This window comes from Scyliorhinus torazame, chromosome 31 (assembly GCF_047496885.1).
Source record: "Scyliorhinus torazame isolate Kashiwa2021f chromosome 31, sScyTor2.1, whole genome shotgun sequence".
Lineage (NCBI taxonomy): Eukaryota > Metazoa > Chordata > Chondrichthyes > Carcharhiniformes > Scyliorhinidae > Scyliorhinus > Scyliorhinus torazame.
This window is the reverse complement of record NC_092737.1, coordinates 11,665,951-11,686,998: the sequence shown is the minus strand read 5'-3', so window position 1 is coordinate 11,686,998 and position 21,048 is coordinate 11,665,951. Positions and strand designations below refer to the sequence as shown.

Genomic DNA, 21,048 nt, shown 5'->3' with positions numbered 1-21,048 from the left:
GATGTGGGTTTGAATCGAAGAATCATCTGGATTGCTCAATCTCAATTTCTAAACCCCCCTCCCACCGCACCCCCCCCCCCCCCCCCCCCCCCCCCAGGTCCCCCCTCTCCCTCCCCAAACAGTTCTCATTGCAACCAGCCAACAATATCGACTATCATTAATTCCTGCCCACAGGTGAAATATTCCAAAGTCGGCACTGACCCTGTGGGCAGAACTCTTGTCTTTGAGTCAGAATGTGATGAATTAGGGTTAGCGGGAGGGGGGTGATGATTAATCTTTAGGGAAGGAAATCTGCCGTCCTTACCCCGGTCTGGCCTACATGTGACTCCAGATCCACAGCCAATGTGATTTACTCTAAGCTGCCCTCTCCGAAACGGTCCAGCAAGTCGCTCAGTTCGAGGGTGGGCAACATATGCATGTTCCAGGAGAGGGCAGCACTATTCCAGGCTTGTTCTCCATTGTTATACTGGGGGATTGGGCCTAATTGTGTCCAATAGGGATTGTGGTAGTCTGTGTAGAGGTATTACGGTACCTGGTAATGCTGGAACACCATTGGTAGATATTGTACGTTTCCTATTGGTCAAGCTGAATGGTCACTCCGCCCTGCAAGGCGGGGTATAAGAGCCTGTGCCGCCCCAGCAGCCTTCATTCTGTACCTGAGCTGCTGGGGGAAACATCTAGCTTATTAAAGCCTTCAGTTGGACTACAACCTCGCCTTAGTGGTCATTGATCGTGCATCCATTTTATAAGCTAGATTTAAAAGGATGGAGCTCCGAATGAAGCCGGAGTGTCTGCAACTCAGCCCCCACGCGGCGAGCTCAGCGGCAACCTTCAAGCACTGGCTGGCGTGTTTTAAAGGGTATCTCGGAACAGCCGAAAATACACCCACGGGAGAACAGAAATTGCAAGTCCTGCACTCGAGGGTGAGCCCGGAAATTTACACCCTCATCGAGGACGCGGACGACTTCGATGCAGTAATGGAGCTGCTAAAAGGACATTATATTCGCCCCGTTAACCAGGTCTAATTGACATCTGCTAGCAAAGTGGCGGCAAATCCCTGGGGAATCGCTGGAACAATTCTACCGTGCGCTCCTGGTGTTGGGGAGAAACTGCAGCTGCCGCAAGCTCGGCGAGCGACCACACAGAACTCTTGATCCGGGACGCTTTCGTGGCAGGTATGCTGTCCTCCCAAATCCGCCAGCGATTGCTGGAAAAAGACATCCTAGGCCTCAAGAAACGCCCGCGCTTACGTTCCCGACCGCGCGGCAGCCCCCTGGGCGGCGTGGAACCCCTCCGCAGCCGACCCCGAGACATCCCCCATCCCCCCACAAGCTTGTGCTGCAAGGCGGCCTGGCAACCCCGGGGGGCCCAGCTGCTACTTTTGTGGGCAGGCCAAGCAACCCCGGCAGCGCTGCCCGGCCCGCGCATCCACCTGCAAGGGATGTGGTAAGAAGGGCCACTTCGTGGTGGTATGCCAGGCCCGTGCGGTCGCCGCGGTCTCCGGTGGCGAATGCGGACCGCCACAACAAACCTCTCCACGGTCCCCGTGCGGCCAGCGGGCGCCGCCATCTTCCTCCTCCAGGGCCACGTGTGGCCTCCGGGCGCCGCCATCTTGTCCCGTGGATGCCACGTTCGATGGATGGGCACCGCCGTTTTGTGCACCCTCAGCCATGTGCGACCAATGGGAGCCGCCATCTTGGATGGACTCCCAGGACCCCAGCTCGGCTGACCGCACACCGCCCGAAGAGAACACTGAACTCCTGCGATTAGCCTCGGTGACCCTGGACCAGTCCCGGCCTCGAACACTCTCAACTGCTACAACAACAGCACTAATCAGCGGGCACGAGACATCCTGCTTAATCGACTCTGGGAGCACGGAGAGCTTCATACACTCCGACACGGTAAGGCGCTGTTCTCTCCTCATCCACCCCGTTAATCAAAACATCTCCCTGGCCTCCGGTTCCCACTCAGTAGAGATAAAGGGGTTTTGTGTAGCAAACCTCACAGTCCAGGGAAGGGAGTTTAGAAATTACCGACTCTCCGTCCTTCCCCACCTCTGCGCGGCCACACTCCTGGGTTTAGACTTCCAGTGTAATCTCCAAAGTCTAACTTTCAAATTTGGCGGCCCTATACCCCCCCCTCACTGTCTGCGGCCTCGCGACCCTCAAGGTCGATCCGCCTTCCCTGTTTGCGAACCTCACCCCGGATTGCAAACCCGTCGCCACCAGGAGCAGACGGTACAGTGCCCAGGACCGGACCTTCATCAGGTCCGAGGTCCAAAGGCTACTGAGGGAAGGGGTCATTGAAGCTAGCAACTGTCCCTGGAGAGCTCAAGTAGTGGTGGTAAACACCGGGGAGAAGCATAGGATGGTCATCGACTACAGTCAGACCATCAACAGGTTTACGCAGCTGGACGCGTACCCTCTCCCCAGCATATCCGACCTGGTAAACAGGATCGCACATTACAAGGTCTTCCCAACAGTGGATCTTAAGTCCGCCTACCACCAGCTCCCCACCTGCACTAGTGACCGCAAATACACTGCCTTCGAGGCAGATGGGCAGCTCTATCACTTCTTAAGGGTCCCCTTCGGTGTCACCAACGGGGTCTCGGTCTTCCAGCGCGAGATGGGCCGAATGGTAGACCGGTACGTTTACGGGCAACATTCCCGTATCTCGATAATGTCACCATCTGTGGCCACGACCAGCAGGACCACGACACCAACCTCCGAAAATTTCTCCAGACCGCAAAGATCCTTAACCTTACATACAACAAGGATAAATGCGTGTTTAGCACCGACCGCCTAGCCATCCTCGGCTACGTAGTGCGAAATGGAGTTATAGGCCCCGACCCTGAACGCATGCGCCCTATTATGGAGTTCCCCCTCCCTCACTGCTCCAAGGCCCTGAAGCGCTGCCTAGGGGTTTTTCTCTTACTATGCCCAGTGGGTCCCCAACTATGTGGACAAGGCCCGTCCCCTGATCCAATCCACAGTTTTTCCCCTGTCGATGGAGGCCCGCCAGGCCTTCAGCCGCATCAAAGTAGACATTGTAAAGGCCACGATGCACGCAATTGACGAGTCCCTCCCCTTCCAGGTCGAGAGCAACGCGCCTGACGTAGCTCTGGCGGCCACCCTCAACCAAGCGGGCAGACCCGTGGCCTTCTTCTCGTGTACCCTCCATGCTTCCGAAATCCTCCACTCCTCAGTCGAAAAGGAGGCCCAGGCCATAGTAGAAGCTGTGCGACATTGGAGGCATTACCTGGCCGGCAGGAGATTCACTCTCCTCACTGACCAACGGTCGGTTACTTTCATGTTCGATAATGCACAGCGGGGCAAGATAAAAAAACGATAAGATCTTGCGGTGGAGGATCGAACTCTCCACCTACAACTACGAGATCTTGTATCGTCCCGGGAAGCTGAACGAGCCTCCTGATGCCCTGACCTGCGGCACTTGTGCCACCGCACAAGTGGACCGCCTCCGAGCCCTCCACGAGGGCCTCTGCCACCCGGGGATCACTCGCTTTTTCCACTTTATCAAGACCCGCAACCTGCCCTACTCCATCGAGGAGGTCAGGACAGTCACCAGGGACTGCCAAACCTGCGCGGAGTGCAAACCGCACTTCTACCGACCAGAGAAAGCGCACCTGATAAAGGCTTCTCGCCCCTTTGAACGCCTCAGCATGGACTTCAAAGGCCCCCTCCCCTCCACCAACCGCAACACGTACTTCCTGAACATGATTGACGAGTACTCCCGGTTCCCATTCGCCATCCCCTGCCCAGACATGACCGCAACCACTGTCATCAAGGCCCTCCATAGTATCTTTATGCTGTTCGGGTTCCCCGCTTACATATATAGCGATATGGGTCCTCCTTTATAAGCGACAAACTACGTCAATTCCTGCTCAGCAAGTGCACTGCCTCGAGCAGGACGACCAGTTACAACCCCCGGGGTAACGGACAGGTAGAGTGGGAGAACGGAATGGTCTGGAAGACCGTCCTACTGGCCCTACGGTCCAGGAATCTCCCAGTCTCCCGCTGGCAGGAAGTCCTCCCGGATGCCCTCCACTCCATCCGGTCACTGCTTTGTACCACGACCAACCACACACCTCACGAACGTCTCCTTGTCTTCCCCAGGAAGTCCTTCTCTGGGACCTCGCTCCTGACCTGGCTAGCAGCTCCCGGGCCCACCCTGCTCCGAAAACACGTGCGGGCGCACAAGCTGGACCCGTTGGTTGAGAGGGTCCATCTTCTCCACGCTAACTGCTACGTAGCGTACCCCGACGGCCGACAAGATACGGTCTCCCTAAGAGACCTGGCGCCCGTCGGATCCCCACGCACACCCCAGCCACCAGTCGCACCCTCCATCCCACCGGTGCACCTTACAGGAGGATCGGTCCTTCCGCCGGTCCCGCCTAGGCCCCCCCACCCACCGACGCACCCCGCAGACGCTCCCTTCCCAGGTCAACCGTTTTCCCCACCAGCGCCATCTACGGGTATTGAAGCTGCCACAGAGATCGAGGCCACGCTCCCGGAGTCACAGATGACCGAGCCTCCACCAGAGTCACCACCAAAGCTTCGACGATCACAAAGGACGACCAGGGGCCCCGATCGACTGATTGCTTCATTTTAAAATGTATAGTTAATTATGAATCTGTAAATAGTTACAAAACGCTGTACGGAGGTATTACGGTACCTCCATACTATAATTTCTACCACGTTACCATGTTGTAATATCAAGCCACCACCCCCGCCGGACTCTTTTTTAACAGGGGGCGAATGTGGTAGTCTGTGTAGAGGTATTACGGTACCTGGTAATGCTGGAACACCATTGGTAGATATCGTACGTTTCCTATTGGTCAAGCTGTATGGTAGCTCCGCCCTGCAAGGTGGGGTATAAGAGCTCGAGCCGCCCCAGCAGCCTTCTTTCTGTACCTGAGCTGCTGGGGGAAACATCTAGCTTATTAAAGCCTTCAGTTGGACTACAACCTCGCTTTCGTGGTCATTGACCGTGCATCTTTTGGAGTTATACTGGGGGATTGGGCGTAAGTAGGGTGCTCTTTTGGAGTTATACTGGGGGATTGGGCCTAAGTAGGGTGCTCTTTCAGAGGGCTGGTGCAGACTCAATGGGCTGAATGGCCTCCTTCTGCACTGTAGGGATTCTACGATCAAACATTAAAAAACAAACGTGTATTTCTGTTTGAAGCCAAATGGAAGTAGAACTTTGTTTTGGTCGGCTGGTGGGTAAATATTGAGTCAATGCTCAACACCAAAAAAGCCGAGAACGGTTGAGGTTTTTAGACTTTTGTTTGCAAATATCTGGGTGACCAGAGCTGTGGTGTGAGGTAACGGTCCACAGATTATGTCAGAGGTGTTTGAAATATCCCCGAGCGACGCGCTGTGAAAGCACCATGCCACAGACAGCACCAAATGGTGCCAGAGAAAGGGGTGAAGCACACGTCGTAAAGGGAGCTTTGCAGAAGCGTTTGCCAGGGGACTACCCTGGCACATTTCCAGGTTTCCCTTTGAAGCAGGCTTCGCTGCTCAGGTCTCACATCAAGAGCAAAGGCAGAGATAAGCAAGACAAAGTGATGTTGAGTCATATTACACGAGGCGTGAAACTTTGACAGTTTTGTGCCTGTCAAAAGGTCATGGTTACAAACCATTGAGCTGGTGAGGAGGAGTATGTGATTGGCATTGCATCAGAGAAATTAGGTGCATTCCCATATCTAATGAAGACAGGAGAGCATCTCCTTCATTGGTCATGCAGATCATTTGCTTGAAAGGGGAAACACCATAAAAGGAGAGCATGATTACCCCCCTATAGTCCAAATTCCTCCTAGAGTCCAAACTGAAAGTCAGAAAGAAAACTAGGGTCGCAAAGAACCTGGGGCTGGATTCTGCGTTTCTGAAGCTGAGTGTCGGCACCAACAGAGAATTCGCGGACAGGAACCTCGGCACAAATCCCTCACCGATTCCGGTACCGGTGAGGGGCCAGCACCGGCGCCACTTGGAACCCCCGCCAATGGCGCGGGGATTCGGCGGGTCCCGGGCTGCACACGCGCAGGGCTGACAAGCTGCAGCCACGCACGCCTACACCCTCACCGGTGGCACCGGGACACACGGCGCTGACCATGCTGGACCGGGTACCTGCCCACCCCGGCCTCACAGCACACCCCCTGGCCACCCTCCACCACTCCCCCCCCCCCACCCCTGCCCTACAGAAGCCCGCCGACCAGCGGCACGGACGCTGGCCAAGAGTGGCGGCACTGGATACTGTCCGCAGCCAACACGGCAGATGTGTTGAGGGAGCAGAGCTAAGCCAATAGAAATGGAAGGTAATCCCCGGATGAAAGAGAAACAAGCCTGGTAGGTTACTTGAAAGATTGTACGAATGAAGAAAAAACAAGCTGTACGTTTCATCACTTTCTGGCAAATGATAATTTTTGTTAAGCACAATCTATTAAATTTCAGAAATGTGAATCTTGGTTGAATCATCTGCGAAAGAATGTGCAAGTACCATTTTATACTTTAATGTATAAGTTGCGTTTATGAAGTAGGGAGGGAGTGTAGTATACTCTAATAGCCAAGTACACATTGTTTGCAGAGAGAGGTACACTGAATTATTCTAAAATCTGAACTGCCTCTCAGGGTAGCTGACCTCAATGGCAAAGTTAGAAGAGTAGAGTTAATACCGACTTTCTGCGATTCATTAACAAAGAAACCCAGATCCTCTTCCCAGATGCTTTCCATTACATAATAATTAGCTTTTCTATTTAAAACAAAATGGACAGCCTCACACTTACCCACATTAAACTCCATCTGCCAAATTTTGGCCCATACTCCAACCCTATCTGTCTGATGGTCCATTGTCTCCACCAGAGATAGCAATTCATCTCTGTATGGTTCCAGAAGCATCTTTGTCTGGAAGCTGGGTGGGGTTCCATTATTGTCTCTCAGAGTATCACCCACCAGCATTTCAGCCACCTTTGGCCTGGCTGTCCATTCTGAAAAATCCGCAGTTACTACTTAAAGTTCAATATTTCCGGATGTAATTCTGTGATTTTCCTTCGTTATTATGATAATCGAGGGTGCCAAATGCAACCACAACAGGGTCTATGGATTTCTTAACTGCCCACCCAGAATTCAGTAATATTGTGGGACAACTTTGCCTCTCCAAGTGGAGATTAAATATGTCCTTCACAATTTCTTCCAATAATTTCCCTGCTACCGACGTTCGGTTCATTGGCCCACAAGTGGGGGATTGAGTTTAAGAGCCGCGAGGTTATGCTGCAACTGTACAAGACCTTGGTTAGACCACATTTGGAGTATTGTGTGCAGTTCTGGTCACCTCATTATAGGAAAGATGTGGAAACATCGGAAAGGGTGCAAAGGAGATTTACCAGGATGCTGCCTGGATTGGAGGGTAGGTCTTATGAGGAAAGGTTGAGGGCTTTTCTCTTTGGAGCGGAGGAGGATGAGAGGCAACTTAATAGAGGCTTATAAGATGATGAAGGGGCTAGATAGAGGGGACGTTCAGAGACTATTTCCTCGGGTGGATGTAGCTGTTACAAGGGGGCATAACTATAAGGTTCAGGGTGGGAGATGTAGGACGGATGTCCGGGGTAGGTTTTTTGCTCAGAGAGTGGTTAGGGTGTGGAATGGACTGCCTGCTGTGATAGTGGAGTCGGACACTTTAGGAACTCTCAAGCGGCGCGTACACTGACGTCACACGGTCCGTGCTTTGGGCGTGAAATCACGGAGGAGATATTCCTCCATTTTGTAGGTGCCAACAAGCAAGCAACAGGACTGTGTGAAGAACTGAAGATGGGCCATTTTGTAAGAAAGGAAGAGAGGGCCAGAAATCTCACAATTGAATCGGCTGGAGAGAGCTTCTCGGGAGAGTCCACGGTGGGACAAAGCCGAGCTGGCGTGAGCTTCTGGACTTCCGGGGGGGGGGGGCAACACATTCAAAAGAACCTGAAATCGGAACAAAGCAGGAGAAGGAGGATTCCTTGAGGTATGGCTTCATTAATTGTGCTGATGCCAATCAAAATGCAAAGCCCATGTGTATTATATGCATGGAAGTACTTGAAAATTAAACTTTAAAACCATCAAAACCTCAAAGGCATTTGAAGACTATGGGCGGCGAGTTCGAGGACAAACCTCTTGATTTTTTTCAAAGGATGCAGCACGAAGTTAAATCATCAGATTTCACATTAACGATATAAAACAGGGACTCAGTATCACGAAACATCCCAATGGGTTTCCTTCGATGAACATCATCTTGTTGACTGATCACATTTAATATTTCTGCTTGGTTTCCATCAGTGATTGGGAATGAAGACTGTCAAACAGGAATATGTATGTGGTACACACCAAAGACATTCGAAAAATCACCCACACTCCACTTGTGATGCGTGAATCATTTATTAAGCTCGCAAGGTGCAACTACATTGATACAGCAACCAACTGGAGTCCAATCTCACCCTCCTAAACTCAACTGACACCCTTGGAATTCAACCCCGCACATCCGCAGGGAAACGCAAGTGATCTTATCCCGATTCAACTCCCATTCCAAGAGCCTCAATTCTTCGCGATGACCTTTACCAGGAACGTTCCCCACACTTTCAGAGTTTGTATCACAGGGAGAAGCCAACATGCTTTCAATCAAAGATAATAAAGACTTTCAATGGTGACTAATACCGTCCGTCATTCTGAAATGAGATGTTTCATTTGAAAAGTCAGAGCCGGTCACTCCATCTCCATGATGACTCCAAACTCCATTGATGTGTGAGAGGAAGTTTCATCGAATTGGGTCTCAGCTAATTATGGTTGGAAGGGATCAACTCAATTTCTATCTGAATATATTTTAACTAATGCAAGAATCATGGGGGACAATCTCCAGATAAAGATGTTATTTGCTGGACAACAATCATTCTCCAGTCAGCAGCAGGAAGGCCTTTCTCCCGAGGGGTGGCATCATTTGTGACGTCCACCACCAAGCAGGGTGGTCCACGGTGGTGGGTTGTGGTGTTCCCGGAGCATCTGTTCGTCCCCCCCGGTGTTGCCGATCCGACGGTGAAGAGATGTCCCTTTTTAAACAGCTACTGATTTCACACAAAGCAGGATTAACAGCAGGAGCCACAATTGCGTCCATTAGGGATCCAATCCAGAAAGTGGTTCCTGAAATTCAGGACAGGAATGTTAACGTACTTCATTGTTCAACATCAACTGACCCGACTGAGAAACAGGACCCGAGGTGGCTATGAGGCAAATGGAGTTTCTTGTGGATACAATGTGAAGCAGAATATTAACAAAACAGAATTGTGATCAAAACGAATCAGTTTGGGATGGAGTGGAGGGACTAAGAGATCTGGTGGGGGTGGCATTGGCCAAAGGATTGGGTAGGGATTGAAGGAGGGATCTGGAGATCACGGGGTTGAGATACTCCAAGTCCTGTAGTTTTCTGTGTCAGAAATTCAGCCCTGATTCTTCACGGGATTTATTCAACCGTCCAGATCAGTCATTAATGCTTCAGCTCTGGGTGATGATCAAAGCGTTTGACAGGTTCGGGAGAGAATTTATCTCCTCTGATGGTGAGGCAGAGGGTGTCGGGAACAAGAGGGAATCATTTAAAATTCAAACCAGCTCATTCAAGGCCGATGTCGGGAAACACGCCCTCCCCGATTGGCTGCCATGTTTCTGACATCACAATAGGGACTTCGATTTGCAAAGAAGGTCATTGGCTGTAACTGTTTTGAGACACCCAGTGGCCATGTCAAGAATGACAGAAATGACAATCTTTTTTTCTGTAACTAAACAAGTCATTTACCTTGTAACACAAACTGCTAAAGAACTTACCGGAAGGAAAGAAATTGATTCTAAATGCACACTCCTTTGCAGCATGTCAGATGGGGTAAACAATCACTGTCACAGGTGCAGTAACATCCTATGGAGACAATGGAAGAAACCATTGTAACATTAGGGGCGCTATTGTTCCGACTTAAAACTGATGTCTCCCAAGGATCTCCCTCGCCCTGACCTATTTGTCATAAACATTCTGCCCCCTGGCGACTGAACTCAAAAATTATTACTGGATGAGCAATGGTTTTCTCAAAAGTCCAAAGTTGTCAATTTAGTTAATTAAAACAATCTGGACTAAGAAGCTAATAGCAGTAAATGTGAAGATATAACTATAGGCCTGTGCTAATAACCAAGCTCATTCTCCAATAGCGTCCCAGGAAAGAATATCTACTTTGCTTAACATAGAACTTTGGAACCATGAATTCCTTTACTGCTCAGATCCGCATTACTCTTTTATGGGGGTTAAATATGAAAAAAACAATGACAATATTTACCATAGTCACCATAACCTGCGGAGAAAATAGATTGGTGTTAATATTGCCTGCAGAGAGTAAATTGGAAAACCGCACTTTCGAAATGATCAATTTAGCAATAGGTACATTCTGCATTGCACGGATTATGGGTTGGGGTGAGTCTGTCAGGAATCAAAGAACAATACTGTTCAGAATGGTTTTAGATCAGTCCGTTCAGTTCTCCTTTTTCAGTTGTGTGTTGATAGATTTGCGTTAATGACTCTTATCTTCACAGAATGAATTGGGAATCTACATTTTCAGTCCAGTCAGTTCTACAATCAGTCCATTCATCAACACATGCATTATGGGTTGATTGTGTTAAATCAACCTATTCCTCCTTCAGTTTATTGAACACCTCTCCCATTACAGTTAAATATCGAACTCTCAGGCACCAAAGAAGAGAGTAAAATTAGATTGTTCTCAGTCTCCAGAACTGATAGATTGTCTTTACATTTTATAAATTAAATGAACATTAGACTTGACACTCATTTCCTTTCAAATTATTTAAGCTATTTTTGTCCCTACTTTATGGTTCGAATATTTGTGAACATGTCATGTTGGAGTTGTCCGACATTCCTCTATTATTACCTGCAGCTGTTCAATCTTTCATTGCTAAACATATACTGTCTGACAAGAGGGCAGGGTTTGATACACTTGTTAAACTCTAAGGTTGGATAAATGTAATAATCTATTTATTAATAATTTATTTATTAAGACTCGTCCAATTTTCATTGCGGTCTGGTTAATGATCACACCTCAGGGCAAGACAGACTTGAGAAGCTCGGACAGGCCATGACTGCACAGAATTACATGTTCAAATTGTACCCGTTAGCATGATGGTTCATCATCACAACATTATTGATTGTGAAAGTTATCATTTGAATGTTTCTCGTTGTAAAAAAGGAATTGGAAGTCAAAATGGACTGAGAACGTCACGTGACTTCTCTGGTGGATTTCACTAATTTTTCTGTTGTCTTGCGACGAGACAAGAGGTTGCATTCTCAGACATGAAAGCTATCCAATGAGTACTCAACAAAAGCCATTGGCTTTGCTGTTTTCCCTTCACACACAAATACATTGTCTGATGGGAAAGGTTAAGGTGTCAATGGCCCCCACAGCAGTGGGAGGAGGATTCAGGCTGTAATCAAACTGGTCATAATGCCTTCTTTGGAAGATGTCTTGACATTTGTTCCAGGGCCACATGATACAGTGGCCAGCTTTGCTCCCTGTTAAGAAAACAGCTAAAAGCTCCTGGCAGATGCCGAATTCCATCCCACAGGGACAGGGGTACCAACAAGCACAGCCATTGATCTGCTGTGACAGAAATAAAAGGTGCTGGACAATCTCAGCAAGCCTGACAGGATCTGAGGAGAGAGAACAACACTTATTCTGCTCTGATTTTGCCTTAAGGGACTGTCAGGGACTGTACCAAAATTAGAGTCAGTTCCCGGCCACTCATATCAAGAACAGGAAATTGACCCCATTAACACTTTGTAACAAGGGAGAGGGTCTCAATGTGCTGGGTGATGGGGCAATGAAATGATTGGTGTTTGGCTATCAACAAATATTAAATTGCTCAATCTCTCTGTCCTTATTCCTTGTGGAGATCCAGATCTGTAAAGCTGAACATAATACCTCCATAGCCATGTGAATACCCATATCCTGTGAAACAAACAGATTGGTGTTAACATTTACTGAAGGGAATGAATTTGAAATCGACATTTTCAACATGAACTGTTCCAGAATCAATACATTCGACATTGCACGGATTATGGATTGTTCCAGCCTATTCAGCAATTCAATGAACTTTACTGTTGGTAATAGTTTAATTTCAGTTGATTCATTTCTCCTTGCTTTTGAAATTAATAGTTAACTCTCACTCAAAAATATGAATGAAATATCTATTTCTCTCTTGCTTCACAAATTATACATTGGTGTAGATTTTTGTGAAATAAATGACTATTAAGTTTCACATTCAGTTGAATTCAACTTATTCAAGTTCCATTTGCTTCAACTTTTTGACATTGTAGCAACTCCTGCTGCCTTGGGAAAGCATGCAGCATAATCATAGACCCCTCCCACCCGGGCTATTCTCTCTTCCAACCTCTTCCATTGGGCAGAAGATACAAAGGTTTGAGAACACGCACCAATTGATTAAAAAAAAAGCTCCTTCCTCCCTGTTACCAGACTCCTGAATAATCCTTTTAGGGTCTAAACGGATCTTATGGACTGAACTGATTTTTCTACGCATCTTCTCTAACGTTGTAGCACTATGTATCTTATACGTCAACCGCTGTCTATGTTTATCCATTTTCATAGAACATACAATAAATACATGAGGATGTACAATGTTTTCATGTATAGAGCCATCTGTCTGGACTGTACGCAGAACAATACTTTACACTGTATCTCGGTACACGTGACATCTAAATAATGTCTGAATATGTATGTACCGTATGACATTGCTTTGAATACGATTAAATGAAGTTGTTAAGCTACTGTAAGTGCTCGTTCCGGTATGACAAGAGTGCAGAACCTTTCCTCCTCGTTAAGATATCAAGTTGTACTCATTTTAATTGTGGTCTGGTTGATGATCACATCTCAGGGAAGGACAGACTTGAGTAGCTCAGTCGACCTTAACTGCGCAGAATAATATATTCACATTGTAACTGGATGTGGACCCATGTCACAGGAAACTTGATACACTTTGCAGAGATCACTAAATAGAATGACCTCATTCCATGATAAAACCCTCAGTGACTGGACAATCACGGACATACACAGCAGTGACATTTAAGGGGCATCTTGACAAGTACATGAATAGGATGGGAAGAGAGCGATACGGACCCCGGAAGTGCAGAAGATTTTAGTTTAGACGGGCAGCATAGTCGGCGCAGGCTTTGAGGGCTGAAGGGCCTGTTCCTGTGCTGTCCTTTTCTTTGTTCTTTGTTCGAATGAATCTTGCCCATATTATCCGCTGTTTTTGTTGCGGGATGCACACAGTGGGAATTTCCTTTCCATTGGTTTTCCACTGTTCCCATTATATCGATACAGCTGGCGTCTGCACTGTGTTATTGGAATGACACATCGAGTGGCCAGAGTTTGGGGTTTCTTGGGAAGGAGCTGCACTGAGCTGTAGCCACATTCAGGAATGACAGCAGAACATTTACGTCAACAGCAAAGTTTAAGGAAGTGATTTTCTGCAGTGTTTTCTCTTAAGAGATTGTCAGGGGCTGTTCCAAAATTATAGTCAGTTCCAGGCCACTCATGTCAAGAACAGAAAATTGACCACATTAACACTTTGTAACAAGGGAATAGATGTCAATGTGCAGGGTGATGGGGCAGTGAATGTGTTTGTGTTTGATTATAACCAAATATTTCATTGCTCAATCTCTCTGCCCTTATTCCTTGTGGAGATTCAGATCTATAAAGTTGAACATAATACCTCCATAGCCATGTGAATGCCCATATCCTGTGAAACAAACAGATTGGTGTTAACATTTACTGAAGGGAATGAATTTGAAATGGACATTTTCAACATGAACTGTTCCAGAATCAATACATTCGACATTGCATGGATTATGGATTGCTCCAGCCTATTCAGCAATTCAATGAACATGACTGTTGGTAATAGTTTTATTTCAGTTGATTCATCCCCCTCTCTTTGAAATGATCAGTTAATGGGGTGGGATGCGCGCGGCATGGTGACAGGGGGCCGGCACGTTGGCGGAGTGTTTAGCACCGCTGCCTCACAGCGCCAGGGACCTTGGCTCAATTCCAGCCTCGGGTGACTGTCTGTGCGGAGTCTGCACGTTCTCCCCGTGTCTGCGTGGGTTTCCTCCGGGTGCTCCGGTTTCCACCCACAGTCCAAAGGCCCACAGGTTAGGTGGATTGGCCATTGCTAAATTGATCCTTAGTGTCCAAAAGTTTTGGTGGGTTTCCTGGGTTTCGGAGATAGAGGGGGAGCCTGACCCTACGTGGGGTACTCATTCGGTAGATTAGTGCAAGCCGATGGGCTGAATGGCCTCCTTCTCCACTATTGGGATTCAATGATTCTACAAACTCTCTCCCTCAAAAATATGAATGAAATATCTATTTCCCTCTTGGTGCAGAGTTTAATAAACTAAAAGACTATAAGTATTCATATTCAGCTCAATTCATCTTATTCAAGTTTTATTTCCTTCAAGTTTTTGATATTCTGGCAAATAATGTGAGATTATGTATGGACCATGTGACATTCCTTCGATTACTATTTAACGAATATGTTAAGCTACTAAGTAAGTGCTCACTCCTGTATGGCAAATCTTTCTTCCTTGTTAAGATATCAAGTTGCACTCATTTTAATTGTGGTCTGGTTAATGATCACATCTCAGGGCAGGACAGACTTGAGTAGCTCAGTCGACCTTAACTGCTGCGAATATCATGCTCACATTGTAACTGGATCTGGACCCATGATACAGGAAACTTGAAATACTTTGCAGAGATCACTAAATAGAATGATCTCATTCCATGAATAAACCCTCAGTGACTGGACAATCACGGACAATCATGTTTATGAATCTTGCTCATATTATCCGATGTTTTTATAGCGGGGTGCACACAGTGGGAACTCCTTTCCATTGGTTTTCCACTGTTCCCATCATATCAATACAGCTGGTGTCCTCACTGTGTTATTGGAATGACACATCGAGCGGCCAGAGTTTGGGGTTTCTTGGGAAGGAGCTGCACTGAGCTGTAGCCACATTCGTAAATAACAACAGAACATTTATGTCAACAGCAAAGTTTGAGGAAGTGATTTTCTGCTATGTTTTGTCTTACGGGATTGTCAGGGACAGACCAAAATTATAGTCAGTGCCCGGTGACCATATCAAGAACAGGAAATTGACCCCATTAACACTTTGTAACAAGAGAGAAGGTCTCAATGTGCAGGATGGTGGGGCAGTGAATCGATTTGTGTTTGGCTATCAACAAATATTTCATTGCTCAATCTCTCTGTCCTTATTCCTTGTGGAGATTCAGATCTATAAAGTTGAACATATTACCTCCATAGCCATGCCACGGCCCATATCCTGTGAAACAAACAAATTGGTGTTAATATTTTCTGAAGAGAATGAATTTGAAATCGACATTTTCAAGGTGGACTGTTCCAGAATCAATACATTCGACATTGCACGGATTATGGATTGCTCCAGCCTATTCAGCAATTCAATGAACATTACTGTCGATAATAGTTTTATTTCAGTTGATTCATCCCTCCACCCTTTTGAAATTGATACTTTATGAGGTCGGGGGGGGGGGCGGCAGGGTGGCAGACGGCTGGCACGTTGGCAGAGTAGTTAGCACTGCTGCCTCACAGTGCCAGGAATCTGGGGTCGATTCTGGCCTCGGGTGACTGTCTGGGCGGAGTTTGCACGTTCTCCCCCATGTCTGTGTGGGTTTCCTTCGGGTGCTCCGGGTTCCTCCCACAGTCCAAAGGCCCACAGGTTAGGTGGACTGGCCGTTGCTAAATGGCTCCTTCGTGTCCAAACATTCAGGTGGGGTTACTGGGGTTCGGAGATAAAGGGGGAGCCTGACCCTAGGTGGGGTACACTTTCGGAGGGTTGGTGCAGACCGATGGGCTGAATGGCCTCCTTCTCCACTATTGGGATTCTATGATTCGATGACCTCTCTCCCTCAAAAATATGAATGAAACATCGATGTCTCTCTTGGTGCAACATTTAATAAACTAAATGACTATTAACTTTCGTATTCAGCTCAATTCAACTTATTCAATTTCTATTTCTTTCAACTATTTGATATTGTAGCAAATAATGTGGGATTATGTACAAACCATGAGACATTTCTTTGAATTTATTTATGCAGTTGTTAAGCTACTAAGTAAGTGCTCACTCCTGTATGACAAGAGTGCAGAATCTTTCTTCCTCGTTAAGATACCAAGTTGTACTCATTTTAATTGTCTGGTTAATGATCACATCTCAGGGCAGGACAGACTTGAGTAGCTCAGTCAACCTTAACTGCGCAGAATAACATGTTCACATTGTAACTGGATGTGGACCCATGTCACAGGAAACTTGAAATACTTTGCAGAGATCACTAAATAGAATGATCTCATTCCATGATTACACCCTCAGTGACTGGACAATTAGGCACAATCACGATGATGAGTATTGCCCATGTTGTCTGCTGTTTTTATGGCTAGCTGTAAATGTGGCACTTCCTCTCCATTGGTTTTCCATTGTCCCCATCATATTGATTATTGATACAGCTGGTGTCCTGCTGTCTTATTGGAATGACACATCGAGAGACCAGAGTTTGGGGTTTCTTGGGAAGGAGCTGCACTGAGCTGTAGCCACACTCAGGAATGACAGCAGAACATTTAAGTCAACAACAAAGTTTGAGGAAGTGATTTTCTGCAGTATTTTTCTCTTCGGAGATTATCAGGGACTGTTCCAAAATTATAGTCAGGTCCAAGCCACTCATATCAGGAACAGGAAATTGACCCCATTAACACTTTGTAACAAGAGAGAAGGTCTCAATGTGCAGGATGGTGGGGCAGTGAATCGATTTGTGTTTGGCTATCAACAAATATTTCATTGCTCAATCTCTCTGTCCTTATTCCTTGTGGAGATTCAGATCTATAAAGTTGAACATATTACCTCCATAGCCATACGACGGCCCATATCCTGTGAAACAAACAAATTGGTGTTAATATTTTCTGAAGAGAATGAATTTGAAATCGACATTTTCAAGGTGGACTGTTCCAGAATCAATACATTCGACATTGCACGGATTATGGATTGCTCCAGCCTATTCAGCAATTCAATGAACATTACTGTTGGTAATAGTTTTATTTCAGTTGTTTCATCGCCCTCTCTTTTGAAATTAATAGTTAACTCTCGTGCTCAACCATATGAATTAAATATCAATTTCTCTTTAGCTTCATAAATTGTACATTGGTGTAGATTTTTATCAAATAAATAACTATTAAGTTTCACATGCAGTTTAATTCAACTCAGTCAAGTTCTATTTCCTTCAACATTTTGATATTGTAGCATATAATATGGGACTATGAATGAACCATGTGACATTCCTTTCAATACTATTTAATGTAGTTGTTCAGCTACTAAGTAAGTGCACACTCCTGTATGATAAGAGTGCAGAGCTAATCTTCCTCGTTAAGATATCAAATTGTTCTCATTTTAATTGTGGTCTGGTTAATGATCGCATCTCAGGGCAGGACAGACCTGAGTAGCTCAATAGACCTTCACTGGGTAGAATAATATATTTATTATTGGATATTATTGAATAATATTATTATTACTGGATATGGGACCATGTTACAGAAAACTTAATATACTTTGCAGAGATCACTAAATTGAATTGTCTCATTCCATGATAAAACGCTCAGTGACTGGGCAATCACTGACAATCGTGTTTATGAATCTTGCCCATGTTGTCCGATGTTTTTATTGCTGGATGCAAACACTGGGATATTCCTTTCCATTGGTTTTCCATTGTCCCCATCATATTGTCATGTGAGAGTACCTTTAAGAAATGGGTGTTTATCAAATAGCTGTAGTGGATGTACCTTTTAGAAATGGGTGTTTATCAAATGGCTGTAGTGTGTGTACCTTTACGAAATGGGCGTTTATCAAATAGCTGCAGTGATGTCAGAGTGTGGGTGGAGCTGGGCTGTCTGTCTGCTGTACTTTCGCTTTGAGCTAGCAGCTACAGGGTGTGTTTAGTTTTGTTTTGCAAATTGGGAGCTGCATCCAGCAAAACCAGGGGTAATTCTGATTTCTTTCTGCATGAAAGGAATGTCTTCAAATCACTTGCGAATTTAAAAGTGATAACTGTTCTCAGTGGAGAATTTAAACCTGATGTCTGTGCTGAAGAGGGTATTTGTCTTATGGATGTTGCAAGGAAAGATTAAGGGATACTTATAGAGCACTGTATTCTTTGGGGGGAGTATTTGAGTTGATAGTTGCGAAGATGTTTACTGTGTGTGTTTAAAATGTTAACTGGATTCATAGAATAAACATTGTGTTTTGGTTAAAAATACTTTTAGTTCTCTGTTGCATCACACCTGTAAAGTGGGCCCTTGTGCTCCCCATACCACAATCTATTTAAAGTTATGGGTCAGGTGAACTCCATGATACACTTTGGGGTTCTCTAAACCCTGGCCCGTTATAATATCAATACAACTGGTGTCGTCAATGTGTTATTGGAATGACACATCGAGCGGCCAGAGTTTGGGGTTTCTTGGGAAGGAGCTGCACTGAGCTGCAGCCACATTCGTAAATAACAACAGAACATTTAACTCGACAGCAAAGTTTGAGGAATTGCATTTGTTTTGTCTGAAAAAGTTGTCAGGGACTGTTCCAGAATTATCGTCAGATCCCGGCCACTCAGATCAAGAACAGGAAATTGACCTCGTTAACATTTTGTAACAAGGGAATAGATGGCAATGTGCAGGGTGATGGGGTTCAAAGTGTATGTGTTTGATTATAACCAAATATTTCATTGCTCAATCTCTCTGTCCTTATTCCTTGTGCAGATCCAGAACTCTAAAGTTGAACATATTACCTCCATGGCCATGTGGATAACAGATTGGTGTTAACATTTACTGAAGGGAATTAATTTGAAATCGACATTTTCAACATGAACTGTTCCAGAATCAATACATTCGACATTGCACGGATTATGGATTGTTCCAGCCTATTCAGCAATTCAATGAACATTACTGTCGATAAGAATTTTATTTCAGTTGTTTCATAGCCCTCTCTTTTCAAATTAATAGATAACTCGTGCTCCTAAATATGAACAAAATATCTATTTCCCTCTTGCTTCACAAATTATACATTGGTGCAGATTTTTATAAACTAAAAGTCTGTTAACCTTCGTATTCAGCTCAATTCATCTTATTCAGGTTTCCTGCAAACTTTTGATATTGTGGCAAATAATTTGGGATTATGTATGAACCATGTGACATTTCATTGAATTTATTTATGCAGTTGTTAAGCTACTAAGTAATTGCTCACTCCTGTATGACAAGAGTGCAGAATCTTTCTTCCTCGTTAAGATACCAAGTTGCACTCATTTTAATTGTCTGGTTAATGATCACATCTCAGAGCAGGACAGACTTGAGTAGCTCAGTCAACCTTAACTGCGCAGAATAACATGTTCACATTGTAACTGGATGTGGACCCATGTCACAGGAAACTTGAAATACTTTGCAGAGATCACTAAATAGAATGATCTCATTCAATGATTACACCCTCAGTGACTGGACAATTAGGCACAATCATGATGATGAGTATTGCCCATGTTGTCTGCTGTTTTTATGGCTAGCTGTAAATGTGGCACTTCCTCTCCATTGGTTTACCATTGTCCCCATCATATCGATTATCGATACAGCTGGTGTCCTCGCTGTCTTATTGGAATGACACATCGAGAGACCAGAGTTTGGGGTTTCTTGGGAAGGAGCTGCACTGAGCTGTAGCCACACTCAGGAATGACAGCAGAGCATGTTAGTCAACAACAAAGTTTGAGGAAGTGATTTTCTGCAGTATTTTCTCTTCAGAGATTGTCATGGACTGTTCCAAAATTATAGTCAGTTCCAAGCCACTCATATCAGGAACAGGAAATTGACCCCATTAACACTTTGTAACAAAAGAGAAGGTGTTAATGTGCTGGGTGATGGGGCAATGAAATGATTGGTGTTTGGCTATCACCAAATATTAAATTGCTCAATCTCTCTGTCCTTATTCCTTGTGGAGATCCAGATCTATAAAGTTGAACATAATACCTCCAGAGCCACGTGAATGCCCATATCCTGTGAAACAAACAGATTGGTGTTAACATTTACTGAAGGGAATGAATTTGAAATCAACATTTTCAACATGAACTGTTCCAGAATCAATACATTCGACATTGCACGGATTATGGATTGTTCCAGTCTATTAAGCAATTCAATGAACATTACTGTTGGTAATAATTTTATTTCAGTTGTTTCATAGCCCTCTCTTTTCAAATTAATAGATAACTCGTGCTCCTAAATATGAACAAAATATCTATTTCCCTCTTGCTTCACAAATTATACATTGGTGCAGATTTTTATAAACTAAAAGTCTGTTAACCTTCGTATTCAGCTCAATTCATCTTATTCAGGTTTCCTGCAAACTTTTGATATTGTGGCAAATAATGTGGGATTATGTATGGACCATGTGACTTTCCTTTGAATGTTATTTAAGGGCGTTCGCAAGCGGAGGGGCCGCACTAAAGAGGCTGCAGCCAGTCCGCAAAATCGCTGTCTTTTTCAGGGGGTTCTCCGGGTTTTCTTTTCAACCTCCCCGAAGTCGGCCCTGCCTCCCTCGCCCAGCCCAAGCGTCAAAACTCCATTCCGCAGAGCCGGAGAAGAAAAAGGGCGCGAGAGGAGAGTCTGGTCCCGGTGAGTATAGCGGAGCGGCTGCACGTGGAGGAGCAGTGGGGTTCGCGACTTTGTTCCCCAAGAAACAGCCGAAAGTCGGAGGACTCAAAGAGCACGGAGGGGATAAAACTTTTTTTTCCTCTCCTGAAAATTTGAATTTTTGAAACAAAAAATCTTTGGGTCGGTTTTTTTAAATAATTTTTTTTTTTTTAAATGCCAGAAGGGAACCAAAGTAGAGGCAGAA

The 21,048-nt window shown here is 45.6% G+C and overlaps 1 protein-coding gene across 1 annotated transcript in view; it reads right to left on the bottom strand.

Annotated features, from left to right (window-relative positions):
* The window catches only part of LOC140404566 (uncharacterized), a 33,672-nt gene extending 20,986 nt beyond the window's left edge, over positions 1–12,686 (bottom strand). Inside the window, exon 1 of the mRNA XM_072493167.1 lies at positions 12,560–12,686. Within this exon, the coding sequence (XP_072349268.1) occupies positions 12,560–12,686 (127 nt within the window). The remainder of the gene's footprint in view (positions 1–12,559) is intronic.
* Positions 12,687–21,048: the final 8,362 nt, after the last annotated feature.